Below are 16,937 nucleotides of genomic sequence, written 5' to 3'. Positions count from 1 at the left end.
TTTTCAGGGACAATGAAAGACCCAGGGAGAGATAGCTGGCCAATATAACTTTGAGAAATTTTTGTGTGAGTTGTATTTTTAAAAAGCATGTGAACATCATTTATGCTAGATAGTGAAGTACATTAACGAAAAACTACTGGTAAAAAAAAAAGGCTTTGATAACGGGCAAAAAAAAAAAAAAAAAAAGGTTTTACAAAAGTGCTGAATTTCTACAGAATGATTGATACTTTTCATAGACTTTAACACTAACGTTTGAGTAAATGAGTGCCATGGGTATAAGTATGAAACAATACAGTGTGTTAGCTTTATCAAGTTCTGTTTTGCTGCAGGGCTTTGGGGTAGAGTAATCTTCCTTAAGTCTCCTGATTGACGACAGTTATAACCACACTTGTACAGAATGAACACTTTCAAGCTTGCTTTTTAAAGATGAATGAGAATCGGACCGATAATGGCACCATTGGGTTAGTGCAAATCATCAAGCAGATGATATGGCAAGAGTTTCTTAGGCTGAAAAAAAAAACCTATCTGTATTGTATTATTGTTTTATTGTTCTCAAGTGGACATAAGGCCTCTATTAAATGTTCCTCTATCATTTTTGCCAAAAATAGCAAAAAGCTTAAGGAATAAAGTCTGAACAAATAAAGAAAATACAGATACGTATCAAATTCTACCAGGTTACAATCTGTTTTGATTTTAAACTTGTGCACACACACACACACACACAATAACATGAAGATGAGTACAGGAAGCTTTTAAAGTGATCCCTTGGTGAATGTATCCTAAGTTTCATAATATTGTCTCAAGTCTCCAGTGAACATAATTTGTCCCTCTTGACTACAATGAATGTCTTTCATTTTCTACATTACTTATTAAACAGCTCCACTCCATACAGAACTATACCACCAATGAAAAGGCCACAGTTATGGCATAGTTGTAGCCTGAATTTATTATATAATCCATTATACTTACTGACTAAGACCATAAAGATGTTACTCTTTCAATTGTTACACCAATCTCATTATCTATAACATAAATAAACTGATAAAGAAAATGCATAAAGAAATACCTTGGACTGATTATTGTCATAGAAATAAATATAATTCCACAGAGACATTTGGACTGTTTGGCACCAGTACTGACCTGACATAAAAGTCTCAGAGTTTGTGGAGTGTGTATGCATCTCCGGAGCTGTGTGTTCCACAGCAGGAGTCAGTGGAACAGACCTGGATTCTAGGCCCAGTGTGAAAAAGCCATCCAGTCCTTGGTAGTTTGTGGACACACTGTTGTGTGTCTGTGCTAATGAGCTTACAGCCTGTAATACAGAGAAACATAATTCATGTCATTGCCATTATAGTCAGTATCACCATTTTTATTTTTACTGCCAGATATTTCCTTATACCTAAAAGCATCTCTAGAAACAGAGATCAGAAAACTCATGTACTTGCACAGTGATGAGTTTAATGGTCCATAAAAAAAAAGATATGAATAAAAGATGGATAAAAATAAAGATGAATAAAAACTGATAAGCTGTGTGTAAAGTTGTTTTATAATTATTAAGCACCACACCAAGCCGGTTTTAGCAATGGATGCCATTAAGCAAACTATTTAACTAGTGGAAATGCAACATGGTGGGGGTTGGTTTTCTTCACTTTCCTGTCAGTCACAGCTAAACTTCAAAATCCTCTACAACTGTATGTGTGCAGAAGAGGGAAGACCGCTTTCCTCAGACTGTTAATGTTGCCCTTTAATGCAGCATTATTAGCAGTTTATGTGGTTGGGAAGTTTATGTGGTAAATTGGAACTGGCAAGTGAGCAAACTGAAGATAAAAATATTCTGCACATTAATTTATTGAATGTTAGGAACCCACATGAGCTGGATGTATTAAATGAATTTGACCAAATAAAGGACTTTACTAATGCAAGTTATATAATGCAAGTTTACTATGCGAATTGTGGATTCTACTGAAGTATAGAGTCAGATATTGGGCTATTTTACTCCCAGTAGGATGAGATTAAATCGCAATCTGAGTAACCCCTAATGTTTGGCACGGCCCTATGTACTATAGTTGCGATGACCACAGGTTAAAAAGCATTAGGTGACGTTTTACTTAAATAAACCTGCATTGTTGTTGTTGAAAAAAGGAGAAATGTCCTCTTTATAGATGCCACGTCAATTTGATGCCAAATGAGTTTAGATAAGATAAAAAATCTAAAGGCAGACAAAAGAGCGTGAAAAAAATGGGCTTGTTACTAGATAGTTTACGTTTTGTTTTTGAGAACATGCCAAAAAAGTTTTTTTAACCACAGAAGGAATTAAATTATATTTACAGAACTAAATTTGTCAAAAATCAGTAAAATCAAACGTAAACTAATTCTGATATATTTTCACTCAAGGAGACAAACAAAAACGATTAAATCAACAAAGTAGTTAAAGAGCAATATAACTCAATGAATATCCAGCTGGATACACCTCCAATTTATCTTTGTAAGTCCTTCACACAATTTTTGGCTACTTTAAAGAAGAGTGAAAATACTCCTGATTAGACACGTGAGAGAACTAAAAAACAAAGACCACAAGACACCTGAACAACTATACAAAATCTGCAATACTAGTGGCACAAAGCTAAATCCAATGGAGTCGATTATACACAAAAGTCAGAATCTTTAAAAAAGCTTATCAATAAAGAATACATTTACAAGAACATTTATTCTTTCAGCTCTACATCACTTCTAACATTAACTATTTTTACTATTTTTCTTCTGCCATCTCAATCCAGTTTCCTGTCTGCACAATCTCCATTTCTATCAATATAGCAGAACTAGAGCAAAATGCAGTGACACATTTGCCTTGCTCACCAAGGAGGGTTTTGTAAAGATGCCTGACTGCTCTTTAGTCGTGAAACTCTGAGAGGGGAAAAGAACATCTGAGTTGGGAAACAGAGAGGGAGGGTAAGAAAATGTATTTCTTTCCTCCTCTTCCTTCATGTCCTGCATTCTTCTCATTTCGTCACCAGAAGAGTCTCCATCAGTAAGCATTATGCCAAAACTGTCACTTGACATATCTGAACCTGCACAAACAGCAACAGAAAATGTTTAGAATTATTATAATTATGCTACTGAAACACATATACTGCTGTAATTAAAATTATTTTCTAGATGGTGGTCCTGATCACTTGGTCACTTCTTTAAAAAAAGCAACATTTACTCCCAGAAAAGTACTCCATTAACTAATACATGTTTGGTATCTGCCCTTTACTGGCACAAATGCTCAGTAAAGAAAATAGCATAATTTCTAAATCATCCCACACTCAGATCAAAAGAAATTCCTCGACATAGTTTGCGGTAAGAGTATGGAGATATGTAAAGCCACCCTTATTAAGCCACATTAGACTTGTAGATCTAGCGGAAAAACAAACAAGCCCATATCTAAAGAAGCAAACTTGTGTTGGCTGACCTACATTGGCTATTCAGGATTGGACACATAAAAGTAAACACTACTACTCTGGTAATTAATGCATTGCCATTAGCTTGTTTTATTCAACTCTACAATGTTGGAACTGAAGCCAAAGCGATCAAGTATATGAGGTACAGATAATGCAAAAGAAAATCAGGAAAACAAATTAACCAATGCTATGAAGTGCAATGCAAAATAGGGATGCAATAAACATATGTATTAGCTGATTACTGTCCAGTTCTGTTTCTGCTAATGCTTAATTTTATTTCTCCTGAGTCCTTAAAAATCCATGGCAGAGTAGATTTGACTTTTTTTTTTAATTGCCCCATTTAATTTTCTTGCCTCCAAAATGATTTTATTTCAGTCATGCCAATAAAGCACAAGGTGACCAAAAAACATCATGTAATCATATCTAATGTGTACTTTAATTAAAAAAAACATCTACAGAGTGGTAGCTTAAAAAAATTATAATAATTTTTTTTTTCATCTGATTCATATCTGATCATATTCTTTTTAGTTCATTTGTGACAAGAAAAACTGCTATTTGTTTGTTAAAAACGGAAAGTAAAATTGGCATACATGTGTAAGTATAGTAATGAGACACTTTGAAAAATGGTGTTACTGATTACAACATTCATTCCCAACTGTCATTTTCCAACAGCATGTCCAATTATGTTTTATTTCATACTTTATTTTTATTCACACTGTTCCTAATGTATGTTCATTTTTATTTTCACAACATATAACCTGTAAACCCAACAGCCTATAACTGAGTATATTATGGTATAAGCATTATGAAAGGATACCTACAGCATTTCTTGAATGAAACAAAATTTTGAAAAATGTAAATGTTTATAAATAAAAAATTTATGAGCCTGTCAGTGTTTTTTAATCGCAATACATATAGTTTAATCTTGTTGCCTGCCAAACAAACAGGGCTTGAACAGGGTCTGTATGATGGTTATTTTGGGATGTGGTCATCATCAAAAATAAAACAAAAAAAAAAAACATTTGACTGCCTTGCAAATAATGTTATACTGATTAAGTGGAAAATGGATCATAATTATAAGCTATATACAGTATCTTAAATAAAAGAGAAGAAATAAAAGCTTCCAGGTGTTGAGGATTCTCTCTCTCTCTCTCTCTCTGTTTCTCTCTGTCTCCTCGATTCCTTAATAACATTTACAATACACAGCTTGGTGCCTGCATGGTTCTGCTAGTCAGCAAGTAAAGCCTAAAGTTCCTGCTGTGTGGGAACAATGCAGTGTACGTGTGATTCTTAGTCAGAGCATGTGTGAGTATGTGTGTGTTTCTTTGCATGTCTCAAGTCAGCAGAGTCCCTGCTGTGCTGTGTGCATATCCGCATTTCAATTCCGATTGTGTGGAGCCCCAGGTGATGGCGGTGATTAGGTTCCTGCCTTGTAATCCTGTAGTTTCCCTCAGTGTGTAATTGCCTAGCTTAATGCTATGGTGCACTGGGTATTTATTTAATGCTCTAATCGATATCTAAAGAAAGGCCTTTATTGCTCTGTCTAAATTAACTTTGACAAGAAAGCAGGATAAGTGCATAGTGTCTGTGGAATCCCGGACACTAATCATAAATGAGGTACACACACATATGGATTGTTCAAAATAAATAGAACTCTGGATAGATTAAATTAAACTTAAATTATTTATCATTAATAAAACTTCAAAAACAGGTGCCTTTTACGGAGTGCATTCAAATCACGTAATGCACACCTGGCAACGGATTATCCATCTTATACTAAGTGATGCTTATTTGCCAGCACTGACAATTAATAGTTGTCATTGATGTTTAAATGGATATAAATAGCAAGGGGTCTAGAATTCTACCAAATATAAATCATACAAAAATATAAATTAGTGTGATAAAATTTTATTCATATTAATGTTTTAATAATTCATTATTAGAGAGAGGGCAAGAGAAAAGGGTGCAAGTGAGAAGATTGGAAGGAGAGAGAGAGAGAGAGAGAGAGAGAGAGAGAGAGAGCACATGTGAATTACATGACATCTGTGCTGCTGCTCTAATGATAAAGCTGTTGGTGTTAATTTTGTGTCATTTTTCAATGATATAATATCGCATGATTTGATATGATGATGCATGATATATGCATGATTAAACTTCATGTCATGTTCATGTCTATTAAATACATGGAATAAAGAGCATAGAAAAACTACAGGTTCCCATTACTTCTCTTTCTTTAAACTGAGCCAGTTGCTCAAACAGACAAGCCTGTTTACATTTTCAGATGACAGGGCAGCTCGTAAAAATACTCTTGAAAATGTTCGAAAGAAATTATAATGTTTTAAATTCCATAAATCATCAGGACACCAAACAGAACATGCTATGTTTCCACATGAATGGTTTAATTGACAGATGCGTGCATAATAGTGAATTTTGGTGCTTGTTTTGAGACTTGCTGCATCAGTTAAAACAAATATTTAGTAAAAGTTGTTTAGTAAGTTGTATAAAGAAAGGAGGTCATAAATAAAGGTGTGATGTGTTGAAGTTTCTTTGCTATGGGAATGTTTCCACTTAACCACACTCTGAATCACGTGTGTAATCTATCCAATGGAACCGCGTGACGTCACAGAGACGATGCTAGCTTCTCTTTCTTCAGGAAGCGCTTTGTTTTCTATGTTGTGTCTGTTCTATGAAAAGTAAAAAAATGAAAGGTCTGTTCTATGAAAGGTGTGGTAAAAATTTTAAGAATAGATAGCAAGCAATCCTTCTGGCTTCCGGGGCGCCCTCCTACATCAACCACCAGGGGGGTCTGCGCTCTTGCCTCCTTAACAAGCTCTCACAACAGATCCTCCTGTGGACCCAAGGGAAGCTGCTCTCACTAAAAGCCCTATATAGCCCGTGGTGGTTTAATCAAGGAGCAGATGTCCTTTCAAGGCAAGGGCTTAGGCCCAGGAAATGAAGGCTCCACCTGGAAGTGGTGCGGCAAATATGAAGAACATTTTACAGAGCACAAGTGGATTTGTTTCCAATTCAATAGATGTTGCACTGTCCCCTCTGGTTCGTATTCAACCAGAAAGAACAATATGGTTTTATCCACACCCACAACAGAATATTTACCACCAATCTAAATACAAATACATATAGTGTCATTGCATCACACCATTAATTTATATAGTCTGTTGTACATACTTTCCTAACTTGCCATTTTTAGCTGCATTTTTAAACAATTTAATCCAAACTGAGCAATAGTAGAGAATACTGCTAAGGTGTCAACATAACAGGAGGTTAAATATACTTACTTGATGAGTTTAGGTGAAGAGGGGGCGAGCTTCGCAGGACTTCTGACTTTGCCAAAAATGATGATGATCCTAACGGTAAAAAATATGGTTCCTCGTCGTCTGAGGATGACTGCCCTGCAGATAAAGGTGATTTCTGAAATTCGGAAGGTGGCTGGGACTGTGATGGAGTGTTACCACTTTCGGTCTGAGAGAAAGATTTAGTAGACAGTGGGGTCAGAGCTTTAGCTTTAATATGATAGAGTTCTGTAGGTGTTGGACTCAATTTTGTCCTGGAGGAAATGGAAAATGCTGGTGAGAGGCATTCAATTGATGTCAAGGGCAATGGACTGTGGGATTGAGGGGAAAAAGTGGAATCTATGCTCTGTGTAGACGTGGCTTTTAGTGGTGATCTTGGAGTTTGGGGTTTATGAAAGTCAACATGTCTTGGTGAATGTAATGATTGAGTAAGCATTTTTTCATCCTCTTCTACTTGGACAGGCTTTGACAATGATGAGGTGGGAACTTCAGCATATACAGTGGCACACTGGTCTTCTGGAGATATTGTGCTCAGTTTCGGCATTACAGAAGTAGAAAACGCTTCCGATGAGGAAAGCAATGGACTGTGGGATTGCATAGAAAGCGAGGATTCCCAATCCACTACTGCCTTGGATTGTGGTGCAGATGGCCTTTTTGGGATCTGTGATTTGGGAAAATCATTGTGTCTTGGTGATGTTGCTTTTTGAAGTTCTCCTTGTTGATGTGCTGTTATTAAGACAGGTAATGGGCTGTATATGCTAGCAGAGATATTCGCTTTTTCAGATTTGTTAGAAGTGAATGATGAAAGTTTATCAGAGGGTGGTGATTGAATTAACTGCCCTAGTGTTGTGTTATTAGCAGATTCAAAAAAGCTGGGTGAGGAATTATGTGGCTTTGTTTGACACTTCACCTCCTCTACCGAATGAGAAGGCAATGTGGGGTTTGGAGTGTTGGATCTTGTTTGATTTGATTGTTTTGGATTGGAGGGTACATCGAACTCCAGTGACTGACTCTGAATTGACATGTTAATTAATGGACTATTATGGGATTGAGAAGAAATTGAAGTAAAAGAACAGGAATCCCAAACCTCTGTTTTATATTTGAGTGTTGACTTGGTTTTTGGTGGATATTTTGATATCTGTGGTTTAAGATATTTTGGTGGTTGTACTCCTTGAAGTTCATGTTCCTTGTTTTGTTCTTCGCTTAGCAATTCTGAGCCTGTTAATGTGGGTGAGAACAAGATCTGTTCAGATGGCGGAGATTGTGAGAGTAATTCTAATGACCCACTCAGAATTGTTTCATTAGCAAGTGTTTGAGATTTATGTAAGAAATCCAGTGGCTTTGTTGGATGCAGTTGAACTTCATCTCCACTTTGTTTTACTCTGAGAAAAATAATACAAACAAATCCATACCAGAACACACACACACACACACACACACACACACACACACATATATATCAGTTTTTAATTGTATTCTATGTATATATAAGAATATATAATATTTTTGAAGAACTGTACATTTTTCATTCATACCCCAATTATTAATTTTCAAAACAATCTGCATGCAGTTCTTTTGTATTACCCTACCTGATCTGTATACCAAATTACTGCCCAATATGCACCCACTGAATCATTAACCAAATCTTGGCATCAAACATATCATTATCTGCTCTGGGTCCCAGTGTCATAATCTGCCCCCACTCCCCCATTGCCTTTACCTATTATGCATCCATTATCTTATTGCTCTTTTACCATGTTAGTAGCTACCCAATATGCACTACCCATGTCCTTACCCAATCTGACACTATTTTGTGCTAAATATTTTATCATTTAGTAAAATGAATATACATTGTTTACAGTATTTTAAAGCAAAATTTGGAAACATACATTTAAATGCAGAAGCAAAAGAGAAGTAAAATAATTTGTAAATAAATTCAATTAATAAAGCAAAGTAATACAACAAAATTTCAGTCTAAAAGTAATTTAATCTAGAGTAATCTGTACTACTTTTTAGTCCAGTGTGTTGTGGTTTTTATTTTGTTTTTTTGCAATTGCATATACAAAAAAAACCTACACTAAAATATAACTCAAGACACAAGATGAGACATTGAGAATGAGAACTTGAGAAGTTGTTTTCTGTTGTTAAAAATGTCTTATCTATATGTACTGTGACTTACTTTTTATCATCTCCCTGCTTGACTCCAAAGGAAGCATCCACCAGAGGGTCTCCTGCTGTCTGGAGCAAATTAAAACCACAAACCGACTGATGAGAAAAATCTGAACTTCAGAGAGGAGATTAAAATGTAAATGCATAGCTCATAGCCATACACTAGTTTGATAGCAGATATCTCAATGCCTACAGGTGATATGGGTAGCAGCCTCAGAGAGCATAGAATTACCTCATCTATCTCAGTGATACTCAGGTACGATTTGAAAATGTTATTCGTTTTTCCTGCTTCTGCTGAGCTGGAAACAGCGAAAAGAGAGGCACAGTAGTGGTGCAGATCCATCTCCTCCGCTGCACCAGATTTGAAAGAGAGACAAAGATTATGTGACAGGTGGCATACGCAGGATATTTTATCAAAGTACAAAATGTAATCAGTGTAAAAAAAAAAAAAGTAAGAACATGTTTCAGACAATACGTTTGAGACAGGAAGGATTTAATAATGTGGAAAAACTTTAGGCATCTATATTTACAGTGCCGTTTATAAGTATTCATCCCCTTGAACTTTTCACTTTTTTTTGTCGTTTACAACCTCAAATTGGTATTGACTTAATTTCATTCTTTTATTTCATTCACGTAACATTTCTAAAATTAGAATTTGGACAATACATTTTATTTATGAGATGTTATTTAAATAAAAAGCAGAGAGTTATTCATTGCAGAAGTATTTACTCTGAGTCAATACGTCAGGATTACACATCGAACCATAGATCTACATTACCCATTACTCTCATAACCGCCACTCCTGCGTGGCATGTGACGCCACAACCGTCACATGCCACTGATCACTCATATCTGATTAGCACATGTATTTAGCACAGAAAATGTCGCTGTACACTTCACATGTCTCATGCCTGTCCCAGCATAGTTGTTTTGGATTCATGTTAATCTTGTTCATGTTCTGGGTTATGTTTTATGGTAAAGTCAAGGGTTTTTTTGTTTGTTTATACACAGTTGTATGCAAAAGTTTAGGAAACCCTGACAATGTCCATGATTTCTATTTATAAATATTTGAGTGTTTGGATCAGCAATTTCATTTTGCATCCCATCATGAGAAAAGGTACTTGAGGTGGCCAATTGCAAGTTGTTGTTCTCTTTGACAACTCTCAAATGACCTGAAAAAAAGATTGTTCAACATTATGGTTTAGGGGAAGGTTTAAACCATAATGTTGAACAATTTTTGTTTTCAGGTCATTTGAGAGTTGTTTTGACACCCCCATGTTGCCACTCTTCAGAGGAGAGTCAAAGAGAACAACAACTTGCAATTGGCCACCTCAAATACCTTTTCTCATGATGGGATGCATCTGTCTATAAAGTTCAAGGCTTAATGAGCTCACCGAACCAATTGTGTGTTCCAATTAATCAGTGCTAAGTAGTTACAGGTATTCAAATCAACAAAATGACAAGGGTGCCCAAATTTATGCACCTGTCTAATTTTGTTTTGATGCATATTGCGCTTTTTCTGTTAATCCAATAAATCTCATTTTACTACTGAAATATTACTTTGTCCTTCAGTTATTTAATAGATCAAAATTAAATTGCTGATCCAAACACCCACATTTTTATAAATGAAAATCATGGACATTGTCAGGGGTTCCTAAACTTTTGCATAAAACTGTACTTGCATTTCAATTGAAATTTCTGTACTTGCATTTTTTTTCTTGCCTTTATTACATTATACAATGTTTATTAGGTAGGTAGGTACAGCTGCAACAATTCTGGGGCTCATTTCTGTAAGCTTTGTTCATCTGGATTCTCAAATTTTTCTCATTCTTTTTGGCAAAATTGCTCTGTCAGATTGGATTTAGCATCCATTGGTAAGCAACAACTCATTCCAAAGATTAAACTGGGCCATTCTAACACATTTGTGGCCTTGGTTTCAAATCACTCCAGAATAGCTTTGGTAGTCTGCTCAGGGACGTTGAACTATTCGAAGGTGAAACAGCATGGTGTTCTAAGGGGGCCAATGGTACTTTTTTTTTGCCATGGCTAAGAAAAATCACATTTGGTCTCATTATACCAGACAAACTTTTTCAATATCTTTTGAATCTGTAACAATGAATTTATATTGCTTTTTTCAAAAATTACCTCTTTTCACCATTCATCCATTAAAACAGTCCAGCAGTGGGGCACATTCCAGGCTGCAGCTGTCCTGTGATCATTTTCCCCCACCTGAAATCATTTCTCCTTCAATTGCTTATATGCCTAGTCTCTGCCTCCACTGGTTGGTTGTGCTGTTTAATGGATTCAATGGTGCTTTGTGGGATGGTAAAAATCTTTGATTTTCTTTTTAATCATAAAATTCTGATAGACACTTTGTCCTAAGCTTGTTTTAACAACTAACCACACTAAACTGGTTGTTGCTGTAGTTAACCAGCACTAATCAGCATAATCTGCTTAAAGCAGAATAAATTAATGCAGGGATAAGCTGCTGTTTTTCTGTGGGAAAAGCTGAGATTGCATTTTTCAAAATTAAGGCAAATATAAAGGATGAAAAAGTAATCATAGATTATTTGCCACCCCACAGCCAGAGGGTAACCTCCCCTGAATTTTATAACTAATAATCCATAAAGCATAAAAGATTGCACAGACACAGAGTAATTGTGACACCTTGCCAAAAAAACCCTAGTTATCATGTGAGTTTTAAACCTCTAACTCCTTGATTGCTTATTGTGTATTACCCTTGATTCCCATTCCTTCTCCCATTCTATTACCCCAGCTTCCCATTCCTTCCCCCCTATTCTTTGAACATTTCTCAAGTTCTGGTAATCCTGTATCTGATCCATGCACAGATTGCCTGTTCTCTTGACAGTGTTTGTATTCTGTATACTGTGGATTGTTATTAAACCTCTTGCCCCTCTGTGTCCCATACATTACAACAAGGCTCAGGGGAAAAAAAAAAGAACAACAAGGCTCAAAGGAAGCAGTGCATATAAAGCACTACAACACAACAAGACTTCGAAGACCACACTGCAATTTCACAAGAACAAAGTAAGTGAGCCAACTAGGCAGGTGGTACAAATGATCAGGCACCATGAACAAAAGAAGAGTAGGAATGTAACAACCAGAGCTATGTCTCAGATCATATACTACTACATGCATAATGGAAAATGTGCAGTATGGACACTAAGATAAATTTAAAAATGAAAATGTATGTATGTGCTTCCTGGTTTAAGTTCACTCTCTGTAGCGGCAGCAGGGTTTGATTTCAGTTGTTAGTCTTACACAAACATCTTAGTACTAGATAGTCACGTACAGTGTGTGAGAGGTACAGAGTGTCCAAGAATGTAGTGCACCGTGTGAGATTTGAGACAGTTCAGAATTCGAAACGTAATCTTTAGAATTTAAAATCTTTTGGAACAAAGTGGTGCTAAACTTTCAGATTGACATAAGATTAAAAAAATCCTGTCATTTCTGAATTTAATTAGACATGTATTTGATGTCAAATAAACACATTTTCGATCAGCTATTAGTGCTTTATAACGGTCAGACTCTGAGTGGAGTTTAACGTATGTAGAATAAAAAGTTATGGTGTTTAAAGTAAGACGCTGTCATTTTTTTCCTTCTTTTCAACTGCAGAATCTCAACATGTACTTGTTCCTCGGCTGTCAGAGGCCTCAGTCAAACCATCAGACACCCTCTCCAATGTAATAAAAGCCCTGTGAGTAGCCTTCAGTGGTGTATGTGTGATGGATGGGCAGCCCCGTCTACAGAATAACCAAAGGCCTGAGCCGTGCGGGGGTGAAAAAATAACTTTATTGAAGTGTGTTTGAAAGTCTAGTTGAGGTTGTCCAGCAGGCATGGAAGGTAATATTTCATTTATTGATTGATTTATTGCCTGTGGCTGACACACATGTAGTCTCCATTGCAATATTTGCGCTTGTGTGTCAAAGGAAACAATGCTGACCTGTAAGTTCCTGAGTGTCTTGGGTCTCTTCAGCTGGCTGTGTTTGAGTTTTTGTAGTCACATCCTGTAGAGATCTTTGGTTGGAAAGCAACTGGTAAGATTCAATCTGTGTTCTGAAAGAAAGAAAAAAAACTAAGTGTTATCACCTTAACCAAATCTTATTTAACAAGGAATAGCATAAAAATGACTGCCGTGGACATGATTTTTCTTTTGCCTCAAAAGTAATTGGAATAAAATAGCAACTATTGACCATGCTTAAAAAAGCTAAAAGAAAATTTGAAGTGAGGAAAAACAGGGGTTCAATTCTGGGGTACCAAACGCAGGGGTTTTTCCAGCAGGACAATGCTCCATGCCACACAGCCGAGTCAATCAAGCTGTGGATGGAGAACTACCAGTTCAAAACCCTGTCATAATCTAGGCCAATCTCCAGACCTGAACCCCATTAAAAATCTCTGGAATGTGATCAAGATTAAAATAGATACCCGAAAACAATCAAACAAAGACGATCTGCTTGAATTTCTGCACCAGGAGTGGAATAAAGTCACCCAGCTCCAATGTAAAGTATAGTTAATTTCAAGGTTCTTTATCACATACATATAATATGAATGTGATGTAATGCAGTGGAATGTTATTTCTTAGTATCCTAACCTGCAGTGCAACAACGAATAAAAATAAAATGTTATAAAATAATAGTAGCTGTACAAGCTGCACAGTGTATATAGAGTGTGCAATGTGCACAAATGCAATGTGTGTGTGTGTGTGTGTGAGGTAGGATTAGACAGAATCTCTCAAGTGTCCTTGTTCAGTAGCCAGATTGCCTGAGGGTAGAAACTCTTCCTGAGTCTGTTTGTGTTGGTCCTCAGGATCCGGTAGTGCTTCTCTAATGGGAGCACTGAGAAGAGACTGCATCCGGAACGGTAAAAGCCTTGGAGTTATTATTAATAGTTTTTTAAGAATGCCATTTTATTTATTATATTAAGTTATAATTACTTTGAATGTTAATAATATCTGGAAAGTTAGTTCATGTATAACATGGGTGAAATATATCCTACAATAGAGCCAGATACAGTATCCCAATTTCCCTTTCATTCTTTTCTGTGGAAATATTTTCACCATAAATAAATGAACAAAATCTAAATGCATTGTGTTTTCTTTTGCCTTGCAGAGGACTGTTCAGAGACTGGATATGTTCAAAGAAGTCATAGCATTCATGAACACTGAAACTATAATCAGTGCGCTTCTATTTGTGTGCCTGCTCAAACTATTGGAGTGGGGAGGAAATGTGTGGTTTAACACTGAGATCCACAACAAAATCAAGGACTAACGGCTTTCAGGTCTGGTAGTATAGCAGAACAGCTACTTACACTTTGTCAAGAACCTTTTAAATAAATAATTAGCATTCCTAACAACAAATCTGCAATAACGGACACTGACACTCAACCTAAAATACTTTTATGCCCACTTTGATGCCACTAATTATGACATTACCAAACAAAACCCCAGCAAGCACATGTACCTATTCCACAGATTATATTTGATGCTATGTGGTTCTGCAAAAAGAAAGCCAATAGAAAAAAGAATGTGATGTTTCATCTAGCATAATGAAAACATGTTCTGTATAGTTGAAGAGAATATATTCATACACAATTCCCATTTTACTCCAACAAGAGACCACTCCACACTGTGTTAAACAATCTGCTATACACCAACTACACACACAGCAGTAGCCATGTGCTAGAAGCTAGTAACATATCAATATGATAATTCCACATTTCCTTGAAGGCCAGCAGGCTGCCTCATACACAAACAGGTCTGTAGACAAGACACCAGATATAGGTCCTTACTCTTCTCTCCAGCACCAGCAGAAATTTAATTCCTATGTACTAGGTAACCTCAATACGCCAGTGAGGAATCTAGTTGACCTTGTCCTACTATCTGACAATTGCATCTGTATCTTTGACATTTCATCTAATAGAACTCATATGGCGAGTGTGTGTGTTGTTAAATTTCTCTTCATATAACAATCAGCACTGACACTTGTCAGGCTGCCAAACTGTTCTCACAATACATACCTGATTATTTCTCAATGACAATGACAATAACCTAATAATTAAATTTTAAATGATTTCACTGCTACCTAATGGTGCACAATGGACATGTGCCCATCCTATGAGCACTGCCATCATCAAAGAAACAAACCTTTATTTGAAAGTCATTCAAGAAAGACTAGCATGAGGAAATGACTCATTATTAATGTTTGCCATGGGCTGAACCATATAAAGGAATCTTTTGGAAATGCCACACAAAAAGAAAGAAATGTCCTGCAGAAAAATCATAGGCACTAGTAACTTTCCCCCCACCAATATTGAGGAAGGCACAATTCATCATCAGCAACCCAAATTAACAATTTCTCCATATATTAAAATGGAGGGACACCAATACACCCTCAGGAGTCATCAATATTAAAAGGTTAATCATCCAGAGAAGCCACTAGTGGTCAAAGCAATACAAACAAGAATATCATATTTCATGCAAAATCTGTAAGTAAAAAAAAGTTTAAAGTTTAAACACTTTAGTGTAAGGTCAAAGTGCCTAATTTCTATTTATCTCAGCTTGAGTTTACATGTGCTATTATCGACATGGCATCCCATAATATTTGAGCAATCTTAAAGCATGAAGAAAGCATTATTTTATAGTGTGTACCAGTGTAAAAAATACAATGTAACCCAATGCTAAAACTGTTAACACTTTGCCAGGTGAAACTATTTATTCACATATAATGGAAATCTTATCTGTTGAAGTTAAATGTGGTATATTGAAACAAAGTAAATATACAGTATTAGGGAACAAACAAAGTAAAGACTGGGATGCAGTGACCTAACAAACGCTCAGACTCTCAAACCTGTTTTATTTTCATGTTTGGTTTGTTGATGGGTTTATGAGTTAAATAAGATTTGTAATGGCCTGAAATTGAAAATTATCAGGAACTGAAAATGTTCACAAACAAAGCAAATCTGAAAAGTCTTATGTGTTTCTATTATAATTAAGTAAATGAAAGCTGTAGTGGTTGAGTAGAGGCCAAAATCCAAATTTGATTCACTACTCCAAATCTTCTTTGCAATATATATATATATATATATATATATATATATATATATATATATATATATATATATATATATATATATATATATACGATATTTTCAAATTACAATGGGGTCATTGAAACACTTTTTTCAATGACCCCATTGTAATTTGAAAATATCGTAAGTCAAGACATGGCCTAGCCTACCCACTAGTCATATGGAACAGTGATGGGGTAGTATACTGTAATTTGTTAATAATATTACAAATTACAGTACATAATTTATCAAAATAAAGCATTTTACTGTACTGTAATACACTTTACATTATATATGCGGCAGCAGGCACATGGATGAGCGCCAGTTCATGAGTCGAGAGAAGAGCCAGACAAAATGATTGGTAAGAAGTAGCTGATGAGCCTAATCAGTGCGCTGTGTTTCAGTGTCAAGCGATTCCGATAAACAGTGGAGCAACAAGAGCTCAAATTGTGCTTTGAAACACCAAAAACAATTTTTTTTACAATTTCGTTATTTTACTATAACAACTCAGAGCCCATCTGTGTGTATATATATATATATATATATATATATATATATATATATATATATATATATATATATATATATATATAGTACAGACCAAAAGTTTGGATACATCTTCTCATTCAAAGAGTTTTCTTTATTTTCATGACTATGAAAATTGTAAAGTCACACTGAAGGCATCAAAACTATGAATTAACAAATGTGGAATTATATACATAACAAAAAAGTGTGGAACAACTGAAAATATGTCATATTGTAGGTTCTTCAAAGTAGCCACCTTTTGCTTAAATTACTGCTTTGCACACTCTTGGCATTCTCTTGATGCCTACTTTGAAGAACCTACAATATGACATATTTTCAGTTCACTTTTTTGTTATGTATATAATTCCACATGTGTTAATTCATAGTTTTGATGCCTTCAGTG

General features: G+C 35.6%; 1 protein-coding gene and 1 long non-coding RNA gene across 6 annotated transcripts in view; one reads left to right on the top strand and one right to left on the bottom strand.

The window, feature by feature from the left end:
- Positions 1–16,937, bottom strand: part of zbbx (zinc finger, B-box domain containing) — a 65,688-nt gene that overhangs the window by 15,079 nt on the left and 33,672 nt on the right. For all 4 annotated transcript variants that reach the window (XM_046865374.1, XM_046865372.1, XM_046865375.1 and 1 more), the window contains exons 11-16: positions 12,888–13,000; positions 9,156–9,274; positions 8,934–8,992; positions 6,740–8,136; positions 2,857–3,068; positions 1,141–1,312 (exon numbers count right to left, since the gene is read on the bottom strand). In XM_046865374.1, coding sequence (XP_046721330.1) covers positions 1,141–1,312; positions 2,857–3,068; positions 6,740–8,136; positions 8,934–8,992; positions 9,156–9,274; positions 12,888–13,000 — 2,072 coding nt within the window. The remainder of the gene's footprint in view (positions 1–1,140; positions 1,313–2,856; positions 3,069–6,739; positions 8,137–8,933; positions 8,993–9,155; positions 9,275–12,887; positions 13,001–16,937) is intronic.
- Positions 11,189–14,859, top strand: LOC124396265. 2 transcript variants are annotated; one of them, XR_006927743.1, is made up of 5 exons: positions 11,189–11,248; positions 11,864–11,971; positions 12,560–12,641; positions 13,751–13,804; positions 14,053–14,859. It is a non-coding gene; the product is annotated as an uncharacterized LOC124396265 (long non-coding RNA). The 2 variants fall into 2 exon arrangements; XR_006927742.1 differs by lacking the exon at positions 11,189–11,248 and adding an exon at positions 11,265–11,616.

This window comes from Silurus meridionalis, chromosome 13, assembly GCF_014805685.1.
Source record: "Silurus meridionalis isolate SWU-2019-XX chromosome 13, ASM1480568v1, whole genome shotgun sequence".
Taxonomy (NCBI): domain Eukaryota; kingdom Metazoa; phylum Chordata; class Actinopteri; order Siluriformes; family Siluridae; genus Silurus; species Silurus meridionalis.
The sequence above is the reverse complement of the archived record's forward strand: the minus strand, read 5'-3'. Positions and strand labels throughout refer to the sequence as shown.